General features: G+C 41.1%; 1 protein-coding gene and 1 long non-coding RNA gene across 2 annotated transcripts; both read right to left on the bottom strand.

The window, feature by feature from the left end:
- Positions 1 to 958: 958 nt before the first annotated feature.
- LOC121025888 (uncharacterized) lies at positions 959 to 11,734 on the bottom strand. The gene is made up of 3 exons (XR_005788183.1): positions 11,725 to 11,734; positions 4,509 to 4,510; positions 959 to 1,085 (listed from the first exon to the last, which is right to left on the bottom strand). It is a non-coding gene; the product is annotated as an uncharacterized LOC121025888 (long non-coding RNA).
- On the bottom strand, positions 1,385 to 8,238 carry GIMAP7 (GTPase, IMAP family member 7). The gene is given in 3 exon segments (XM_040468640.1): positions 1,385 to 1,860; positions 1,862 to 2,384; positions 8,106 to 8,238. Coding segments are annotated over 2 exon segments (849 nt in total). The 5' UTR covers positions 2,368 to 2,384; positions 8,106 to 8,238; the 3' UTR covers positions 1,385 to 1,517.

Below are 11,734 nucleotides of genomic sequence, written 5' to 3'. Positions count from 1 at the left end.
AGATATTTCTGGTGGAAGAAAACAAACACTAGAGGGAATTTTAAGCCATCAACAACAATAAAGACGTTCTGAAAGAGAAGTGGGCATCATAAGATTTATCAGTCAGATTCTAGCAAGAAAAAGGTGGTCTTCTCTCATTAGGTACTTGGAGAAAGTTTAGAGAAAGAGCATCTTACAAGCTGTAGACACAGGGAATTTGCAAATCACAAGGGACATTACTAGTATTGGTGAAAAATTACAACCCAAACCTGAGAGAGTGAACAAATACTGGAACACAGAAGGAGAGTTGGGTACAAAGGCCACCAAGGGAGGAGCTATGACCTTTGGCATAGAACTGCAGCTAGTCAGAGATGGCCCTGCAGAGATACAGGTGGGAGAATGGATACCCCAGCCTTGCTTTTCTACTTCCACAGGGCCTCTGACTTGGACTTTCCATTGGCCAGCCAGGCAGAAGTCAGAGAGCAAGAGATCCCACCAATGCAGTGCATATATATCAGCCTCATGGGGCAAAAAGCCAAGGTGAAGTGTGATTCTGCAGAGGCAAATGAAAAATATGTGGCCCAGATGGGGATTTTTCGGATACAATTGGAGACATCTTAAGTTAGGATGGTCCCTAAAAAAAGAAAAGAGAGAAACACAGTAAAAGAAACCTGTGACTTTCAGGTCTCCATGAACCACAGAACAATCTTTCCAGAGAAACCAAATACCTCCCTAACATAGGACTTGTGGCCATGCGGTGCAACGACACATGTGACCAGTGGTTCAGACACTTAACGTGCGCAGGATTTCCGATTTGAATTTTACTGGGTCTTTGAACTCTATATGCCATTGCCTGATTATGCCAACTTTGTGTGAAGAGGGACAGGTGGGAAGGGGAGGCGGTGGGGAGTGAGAGCTGGGAAGAGGCTTTATTCTAGTTAGTTCTCGCTGCATAACAAACCATTCGGAAGCTCAGTGGTTAAAAACAAAACCATCATTTATTTGTTCTCATAAAGCTGCAATTTGGGCAGGACTCAATGGGAATGGATCATCTTTGCTTTCTGCAACTTGGCCTGAGATGGCGGGGCATCCGGAGGGCCCAATTCCTGGACAGCCAGAGTTGCCTCATTTGCATGGTGGGCAAGTTGGTGTGAGTCACAAATGAAAGGTGAGCTGGGAAGTGGGCCAGTGACTTCAGGCCCTCTGCATGGGGGCCTCTCAAGAGAGAGCCTGGGCTTTCTCACAACATGACAGTCAAGTTCCAAGGGCAAGAACCCCAACAGGGCAAGGAAGCATTGCCCATATGTAACCTTAGAGTACAAGGTGTTGCTTCAACCATCTGCTATTAATTGAAACAGTCCCAGATCTGCTCAGTTCCAAGGTAGAGGACACAGGCCCCGCAACTCAGTGGCAGGAGTAACAGGGTCAGGTTATAGGAAGAATAAGTAGAAGCTACTGTCACAGCTGTCTATGGAAACTACAATCTACCACTATCGGAAATCATCATAAATTCAGAAGAAAAAATGAAATGGACTTTACTACCAAAACATATACCATATTTTTGGAAGCACCCACATAATCACATTTAAAACATGTTCAAATATGCCCTTCTCAGCTTCTTCCCTGATATTTTTTGTTTGTTCAGCATACTTCCTCTTTAGAGATTTTATTTTTTCCTCCCGTTCTTCCTGTGATTTATGAGCATATTCCTTTTCTACTAGTTTAATTTCATTATTTAACTGATCAGTGTAGATCTTCCTCAGGACTTTTGCCTGTTGCTTCAGCCTCTTTTCTGTGTCCTTGTAAATGGCATCAGTAAAGTAAGCCCCTCTATTGCTCTGCACCATCTCCTCTATCAGCTCCACCAGCTCCTGCACTTGAGTTGTTGAAGGCACAGTAGTGGTTCCCACACTCGCTGATGATGTTTCTTAGTTTCACATCTGCATCTGCTAAGAAGTCACTCAGGCTCTTCTCCTCCAAGTTATCTTTGCGAGTGAACAATATGATCATGTGCTTCAAGGCTGGCTTCCCAAAGAAAGCCTTGATCAATGCCACGGTGTTCTGCTCTTCATCTGTGTAGCGGCCCAGCTGTAGGACCAACACGATGGCATGGGGCCCAGGGCAGGAGTAGAGGACACACTGGCTGATTTCCCTGCATGTGGTATCCAGGGTCTCCTTGGTGTCAAAGAGCCCTGGGGTATAAACAACAACAAGTTTCCTCCCCTTCCATTCCTGGGATGCTCTTTGACAGCTGGAGGGGACAGCATGGGGAGCAACTCTAGACTCAAAGACTCTACTCCCCAGGATGGTGTTTGCCGTTGCGCTCTTCCCACTTCCAGTTTTCCCCACTAGTACAATCCTCAGAGTGTTGTCCTGAGGGTATGCCATGTCACTACCAGGAGCCTCTGGGGCATAAAAAAGGGAAGGAGAAGAAAAAGAGTCAACGGAGGTAAGTGGAAACCATCACCTCACCCTTATGACCTTGGTGTTCCTCCCTGAAATCCTGCAGTAGTCTACTATCCGTGTTGGTCCCATAAATACAGAAAGATGAAACAATTCAATCACCATGGGAGAAACAACAAAGTAGTTAAAGAGTTCCCCTACAAAAGAGTACCAGGCCCAGATGGTTTCATGGGTCTCATTTAAACCTTTCTTAAACTATTCCTGATGACTTAAAACAGAAGGAAACCTTTCCAATTCTTTCTATGACACAAGTATGATATTGATCCCAAAGGTTAACAAAGATTTCACCAATAAATAAAGCTACAGACATGTCTCATTTGCGAATACTAATGCAAAAATCCCAAATAAATTGTCAGACACTAACAAGTAATACCCCAAAATTACATGTGATTTATTTCAGAAATACTAGGATGGTTCAATATGAGAAAATGGATTGTTACAACACATCTCTAGTAGTACACTAAGAAGAAAAATACCTCGATGCAGAAGAGACAATTCCCCACATTCAACACTGATTTAATAGATACTTCTTTAACGTGATTTTATATAAATATAAGTTAAAAATTTTTGTCACCACTTTTTTCCCTGCAGCTAAAATAGTTGACTATTACGTTCATTTGGATGAATGAAGAAAGAAAATTAGCCTGTAGAGTCAAAAAACAGAAGAACGATGAGGGAGGACTAGTTCTACCATATAGTAAAATATTTTAGCCCCTATAATTAAGGCAGTAGGACGTGTGTGTGAACAGAGACAGAACGGAAAACAAAAACAGACAATTCAGAAATAGACCAAATTGGTCTACTATATTCATGAGTATCCAGTTCAATTGTATTATGTTACATTTATCTTCCGTGAGGCATCTGTGAGCATCTCACAGCAATGGGGGAAAGATGGACTAATAACCAGCATTGGGATAACTACAAACCACACAGAAAAAGACAAAACTGCACCCACGTCTTCATGCTATTCACATACTAAATACATTAGAAATAAAAAACACTAAAAAGCAATCCACATAAATACTAGAAGAAACTCAGACATAGCCTTTGTAACCTAGGGGCAGGGCAACTCTTTCTAAGATTTGAAAGATTGTAAGGAAAAGGATTCATACATCTGACTACATAAAAATCTAAAAGACAGTGGGAGACAATGAACACCACAGACAATTAAAATATGAATGTCAGACTATATCAAAGAGGGTTAATTCTCCACTTATACAAAGAATACCTAAAAGTAGAGAGACAAAAGTCCAATACCTCGATAGAAAGTGGAGCAAGACATAGGAATAAACAGTTCAAAGAAAAAAAGAAATGCCAATGCTCCTCAACTATGTAAACATATATGAACACTCACTTAAATTAGAGAAAAATAAATCCAACATCGGAAAAGAAAAAAACTAAATACAACAAATTAAAATTACACTGAGATTCTATTTCTCCACTTACAGATTTGGCAAAAGTCCAAAAATTTGCTGCTATAATCAGTCGGTAAAGGTTTAGAGGAAACAGGTTTTCTCCTCCATGGCTAATGAGAATAGAAAAACAGTCTAAAACCTACAAAAGAGAAATTAGCAATATCATACAAATTACATATACATTTATTCTTGGACTGTGAGTCCCAATTTTAGGATTTATGCCTGTAGTGCACAAGGGCAGGTCACCCCTAAACGTGCAACTTTGGCATACTATTTCATACAAAAGTAACTTAAGATACAGCCTGTGTGGCAAGATTAGTAAGACCCTCTTCTGTCCCCGTGCAAGCAGGAAACAAATCTCCCATGTAAAAGGTGCCCTTCCTGTCCCAGGAGGTAAAGAGACACCCTTATGACCAGGGATGGGAGATTTAGAGCCAAGAAGACTGTATCAACAGCCCACTACTTTCTAATTTACTACTCCAGCCCAAAGTCTCTTTAGAATTCCTCCCTAACAGATGCTTCCAAAGTTAAGTTTTCCTTGTTTTGTCAATCCCTCACATATCCATCATCTCTTTGCCTAAAAACTATAAAAACTGCCTGCCTTGGTCATTTCTCTTGGTTTTAGTTTCATCACTGAGCATCTGTGCACACTGCTTTTTTTTCTCTTGTTAATCTGCCTCAAGTAAATGTAATTCTTAGTGCAGCTGGAAGACCTTGAAGGGTAGAGGAAGAAGTTTCCCTTTCTTATATCCCACAGCTACACTGACAAAACACAGGAAAAGATTAGGCATATTTTATTCTCTGCGTCACTATTTGTAATACTTAAAGACCAAAAACCTACCAAATGCCCACTAGTAGGGGTCTGATTGAATAAACCAAGGTACATACACACAGAGATGTACTATCCAACTGTAGAAAGGAATAAGAAATACCTCTCTATGCTGGGATGGAGAGATCTCCAGATATTTCATTAAGAAAAAAACAAGGCAAAGCGAAGAAAATAATATTTAGTTTACTGTCATTTCTCTAGTGGGGAGGAATATGAACTGCAGGTACAAAATACAACATATATTTCATGCACATGAAAAAGCGATGGCAGATCATCTGAACTGTCACCAAAGAAGTTACTGACAGAGGGATGGGAGGAATAAGGCGGGGGACAAAGTAGAAGCTGGAAACTACTTTGAATATACTTAGATGTCATAGATTTGTCTTGAAAGCATGTCTTCCTTCTTTTTGAGAGTTCGAATTACAGCTCTTTTCCTTTTTGAAAGACCTACATGTGTACCTGCTGTTGCTGGCTGGCATAAATTCAAAGAGGATTTTTCATTTGTACAAAAAAAAGCTGAACACGAATACAGCGTTCTGCATTTGTTTTACAGCCAGTTGAGATAATGGAGAGGCCGAGTGGGCCATTGTCCATGCCAGCTGCCAATCACCTTACCCGGGAACCTCACACAGGGGTTCACCATCCAGCCACCAGAGCTGTGAGCCAAATGAGCGCGTGGGCTTTCTCTCAATTGAATGTGTGCATCTGTTAACAAGTTGTGTCTAAAAGTATCAGAAACACATAAGGGAGGTTATTTGGGAGAGATCTGGGAATGCGCACCCTTTTTCCATGTACATTGATGGTAATTGCTTCTCTCCTTTATGTCATTTTGTTTCATAAAAGATTTCATAGGAACGTTCTGCTTGCAGATAGTGAGGAACATCTGGAAATTGCTTACATAAGTATAAACAAAAACTATATTTTCAGATAACTAGTAGAAATCAAAAGCAAATGAAATACATAGTATTTGGTGTAATAGACAAACCACACAAAGAATTGGTCCAAGAAACTTGAAAATGCAGTTGCTTCATTGGCTATTGTCCTAATGGGATATAGTGTAAGGCCAAATAGGGGGAAAAAACGTCAAGAAAATCTTAAATTGTTTTCAGGAATCCTGTCCTATTCTTAGCTTTTTGTGCACATGTGTAGTTTTGAAGCCCAAGGACAAGCCCAGTACCAATGAGCACCCTTAGTGCCCATACTGTGCTCTTCAAATGCCATTTCCCACCAAAAATATTAGGACTCTTAGGAGAAGGTACCGATTCCAGATCTGGGCCAAGAAATGTGCAAGTGGATCTTAGACTATCTAGTCATACTAGAAAGCGAGGATGCTATCAAAAACTACTCAGACCGTGGGACGCCTGGCTAGCTCTGTCAATACAGCATGCATCTCTTGATCCCACGTTCATGAGTTCTAGCCCACATTGGGTGCAGAGATCACTTTCAAAAAAAAAAATGTTTGGATCTTACCGAAGGGAGTACAGGGCCAACTTGAAGAGGCTGACTGGACACAGATGGGGTAATTTGAGTATCAATGAGAATAATAATTTCAATGGATTAAAATTCATCAAATATGTTGAAGTTCATGAATTCACATCAATACCATCATCGCAAAAGAAGTGAAGTGTTCTCTTTGGGGTATGCTAGGAAATGATGTCATCAGTCTGAACATGGACAAAAAAGAATCAAGCATTCCTTTTCTCTTATTAACTACACCTTATGAAATGAAAGTATGATTCAGGGGAAGTTTCTTTTTATAGGATTATGCCATCCAATCAATTAAGAAAGATTGATAGAATTATACTACTATAATTTGCGACCATTAATGAAACAAAGTTACTCTAGGCTATCATTACTGTCTGCTACATTCCAGAAAGAGACAGAAGAATATATAAGGTGTCTTCTGATGGAAGTTTACAACTGCACCTATGAAATATTGCCACCCAACTAACCAGGCAAGCCTTAATCTGATCAAGCCGCTCCTTAAATTTAAATTTATACAAAACATGGAAACTAGAAGAACATGTAATATGATATCTTGAGGATTTAAAGAGCAAAATGTACACTGTCCAATTCTCTTGGAAAAAGGACCGACCGTTTCTTAAACAGAAACATTTTAGAAAAAGAAACAGGAAGGTGAAAACTTATTTATCAAATTAACCTTAAGAGATATGAAAGAATCGCTATTTATGAACCGTATTGGAGCTGGTTTCAATTTTAAAATCTATGAGACAATCTGGGAATTGCAATACACCTGGTAATTTTTAAAAATTCTAATTGCTTTTTGAAATCTGATTATGGTATATTTTAATGACCTTTATCTTCCAGACATAGATATGGACGTATTTACTGATAAAGTGATAAAATTTTTAGTATTCTAGTAATTTAATACCTTTTAGTATCCTAATGTTTAAAGTGTATGTATGTATATATGTATGTATTTAATCTCTACACCCAGCATGGGGCTTGAACTCACAACCCTGAGATCAAGAGTCCCATGCTCTTCCCACTGAGCCAGATAGGCGCCCCCACTCTAATTTTTGAAATGAGGAGATTGATGTGGCTCAGAAATGCTGAGAAAGTTGCCCAAGGTCACTGGGCTAATAGGCTTTGGGCAGAGAAGGGATCCAATGCAAAGTATGTCTGACCTCTACACTCATGCATAACCCTTTGCATGCTCTGGTCTCTTCCTGGTTCCTTCTCAAGTCCTTGAGTCTACATTTCTGTTTACATTGGATCAGAAATAGATCATGGGAGGCCAGGGGAGGTAGTTCACTCTCTGTCCAGAAACATGAACTGGTAGCAACCCTGGAATTAGGGAAGGCAACCAAAGGGCTTCACGCACATTTGTTTTCTATAGAATAGCTCATTCTCTCCCCATGGTATCCCTTCCTTACCTCCTCTGTTACACTGTCGATCACACCATTTCTCTCTTACATGTTGGAAAGGACACAGCCACCTGAATTTTAGACTTCCTGTGCCATTTGTGACCTGGGTATCCCGGGGAATTTCATAAAACCACACGCACACCGTCTAGGATTCAGATTTTTTTTTTTTTTTTCAGGAAAAAAGAGGGATTGGGACAGACTGGTCTCTAAATTGCCTTCCAGCTCTAAAGACCTGCCTTGAGGACACGAGTTTCCCACTAAGGGAAATGGATGGGGTGTCAGGCAGCACTCACTCTGTCATGACAGCAACTGATTGAAGATATGCTGTTCAGCAAGTTTGTCCTGCTAAATAGGAGACATGTGGACATGGGCCACTCAATCTCCTTACTCCCACTCTTTCTCCCCCGGGACCCCTGTGGCAGCATCCTGTTTGCTGGGCTGCTGGCATGGTACTTGGTCCCCTCTCAGACCAGGACCCACACCCTGTGTCCTGCTGCCCCTCCCGGCTCTATTGCCCTAGGCCAGGCTCACCTTCTTTCCAATGAGCTGATGAGTTCCCCAGTGTTCTCCAAAGAAGCTGTTTGAGATGGTGCTTTTGTTTAACTGAGAGGAAAAAGTGTTTGTACCCTTTAAACCTCTGAGGCAGGGAGCTCAGATTGGGTGGACCTAGTGAAGGAACTATTCGTATTTAAAGAGACAGAAATATTACCCTAAATTTGGGTAATGCTTTAGTTTTACCAAGGTGTAAGCTTTTTCTCCATGTGCCTGCTATCACACAAAATTCCCAAAGCTATATTTGTTTTTTGGGGGTTATAGTGGTGGATCCCAAAGGCCCTTATTAAGTGACCCAAATCATGCACACAGAGCCAGGCGTGCTCTCTGATCATCTTCTCTGATGGAGTGGGAGATCCTGGGTTGATTCTGGGAGAAAGGAACTCAGATATGTGGCTAGATGTGTCCAAATTTAGAGCCTGGGATACTTCCCAGTGATTGCATCATATGGGCTTTCATGATGGTCTTTCATGAAGCTATCAAGTTACTCATTAAAAATTTAACAGCGCTCAGGTACAAAGCCTAAAGAGTCTAAACCATTGAGAACCAAGAGTAAAAGAGGAAGATGTAGCCTGGAAAAAGTCATCCAATGAACACACACCTTCTCTAGTTTTCTTCATATGGTTCTCTCAAGCCCAAAAATATGCATAACCTGACCAGAAAAGATGGACCCAGGGAGGAGAATCATCTTTCCCCTAAACCTTCCTACCTTCCCCTACCCCAGACCCAGGCAGAAATAGACTTTTTCAGATTTAGCCAGTACACCCATTCCAACCTGCTCTGGAAACTATGAGATGAGAGGCAGATGGTCAAATCTCTAATGGTTGACCAGTTGTTCCAATTATTTGTTGCATCACTATAAAATTATTATGGTTTTGATTATATATTTTTGTTCATTACTTTGAGACATGGGATTAGCCGATGCTGAAGCTTAAAAGTGGGTACTAAGAAGACTAAATGTGGCAGGAAATAATGTATAATGGGGTGACAACCAATGGAAGGAAGTAGCTACATTTTGAAATTACCGTGTTAATTAGTATATTATTGGTCAATATCATTGGACTACTTATTGGTGTTAATGACTTGGAGGGCCCCAGGTAACTGTTCTCCAACTTGCAATAAAGACACAGACCAGGACCAGCTATGTAATTTGCAGGGTCTGGCACAAAATAAAAATGCCAGGCCCTTTGTCAAAGAGAATCAAACAAACAAACACACATAAACACACACACACACACACACACACACACACACACAACTTAAGAATTTCAAGATAACATCACAGGTTCCTTTACATACCCATGAAGTTGGTCTTGATGAGGCTCCATACATAGAAGTCTAGAGGAGAGCCAGAAACATATGTCCTACTCAAAATATCTCTACCATTGCCTAGTTTCATTTCAATCTATATATTCCTTGAGTGAAACGTGTCCAGCCAGAGCCACCTTGGATATTTTCCTGGTCAGCTAATTGCTTCTCCAGGTATTATCCTCAGGTATGCTGGTAAGTCCCCTAGTGGGAAAGGTAGAGTAGTTGACACAGAATCCATGGATGCCACAGGAAATCAGATGTGGGTCTCAAATGGTAACAGTCTTGCGATCATTGGTTAAAGAGGAGCATGTGGCTCTTATCAGTCCCATGCTGAGCCCTAAGTTATGAGTGATCTCCTTCTAGAAGATATTTGATAGAGCCAGTCTTGCCCCATATCTGCATTGCTCATTTAGCCACGCTCCTCATCATTGAGGGCTTCCTTCCACTTCCTTTTTTTATGTTTTCCTTTTATTATTTCAATCTCACACACACAAAGCAATGTGGATATAATGAATTTTCAAAAAGTTGTGGGGTCATTAAAAGATATTCTTTAAATTCTACAGGAGTCTTCTTGTGGGAATCAGGGAGTTTTCTGCTGCTTAGATCTAGATGGCCTCAAAGCTCAACTTATTAAAACATTGCAGAGATAATAACAGGAGATGAAAAAGAATCGTTCCCTACATTGTCCTGGTTCTTCTACATATCATCTCTATAACCTGGTGAGTCAGTTTTCCATTGTTGCCATAACAAGCTATCAAAACTTTAGTAGCCTAAAACAATATAAAATTAATCTCCAACAATACTGGAAGACAAGAATATGAATTAGTCTTATGGAGATAAAATCAAGGTCCTGCAGAGCTGGTTCTTTCTGGAGGCTCTAGGAGACAATCCATTCCTTGCCTCTTTCATCTTCCAGAAGCTGCCTGCTCTCCTGGGCTTGTGGCCACATCACACCAATCTCTGCTGCCTTCATCACAATGCCTTCGTACCTCTACCTTAGAAGGACATTTCTGATTACATCTTGAGTCTACTCAGATACTTCAGAATTATCTTATCTCAAAATCATTAACTTAATAACATCTGCAAAATACTTATGGAATAAGGTAATATTCACAGGCTCTGGGGATTAGGGTGTGGACATTTCTGGGGCCACCATTCAACCTGCTACATTTGGGTAAGTTAAACTATCTGCAACTCACTTTCCTAATCATTAAAATGGAGTACTTACTTCAGAAGGTCACTGTGAAACCAGACAAAGTCGTACGCGTGAAGTGGTTCTCAGACCATAGTGATCAACAGGTAGTAGTTAGTAGTAATAACAACCCTCAACGCTAGTCTCATAGATTACCATTCTGAGGCTCATCTACACATCATAGATGCTGTCTTAGTCAGCGTGGACCGCCATAATACCACAGCCTGGGAGCAAGAACAACAGGAATTAATCTCTCACAGTTCTGGAGACTGGGCAACCCAAGCCCAATGTGCCAGCCAACTTGTTTCCCTGGGGAAGACTCACTTCCTGATTTGCAGATGACATAGTCTCACTGTGTCCATACATGCTGGAGTGAGGAAGCAACTCTCTGCTATCTCTTCTTACAAGGGCACTAATCCCGTCAAGACGACCCCAGATTCATGAACTCATGGAAACCCACTTACCTTATCCGCAAATACCATCATGTTGCCGGTTAGGGATTCTGGAGCCTTCTCTCTTGGTGCCAAAAAAAACTAGTCACTTCTACTTTGTAACAATATCCTTTAAGTGAATTGTTGGATATCACTCAAGGTTTCCTGGTTTCTCCCCACTCACTCCACCCCCAAAGGGCACTGCATGAAAAGGAAGACTCAGCACCTCCACTGCCTGTCAACCAGGATAAGGGATCTGGATTATCTATACACCTGCACTCACATGTCTTTAATGAAATTGTCTTCTGGCTCCACGGATGTGCAAGAAGAGCTGCCTCTTGCAGAATAATGGCAGCCATGTCACAAAAGAGATATAGGTGTTAGGTGTGACAGTGCACTTGGTGCTGAATCCCTCAGAGGAAACATTGACCAAAACCTCATGAAATAAAGACCATGCCCCCCAAAGAGCCTCTTACTGTCTTCCACGATGTTATATTTGGTTATGAACCACAACCATTAAGTCCTGTTCTCAAATAGGTCTCTGCTTCCTCCTAAGGCTTCTCCGAAGATCTGCCTAAAGTGACCATTCAGAATTTGTGTCTTCACCAGAGGGTCACAAACTTGGAGCTTCAGGGGAAAAACTGTCAGACATGCTCTGAAATACTGTTGCCTCA

Source organism: Herpailurus yagouaroundi, unplaced genomic scaffold, assembly GCF_014898765.1.
Source record: "Herpailurus yagouaroundi ecotype Mexico unplaced genomic scaffold, PumYag 67782, whole genome shotgun sequence".
In the NCBI taxonomy this organism is placed as follows: Eukaryota; Metazoa; Chordata; class Mammalia; order Carnivora; family Felidae; genus Herpailurus; species Herpailurus yagouaroundi.
Note: the sequence above shows the minus strand (reverse complement) of the source record. Positions and strands in the feature narration are given on the sequence as shown.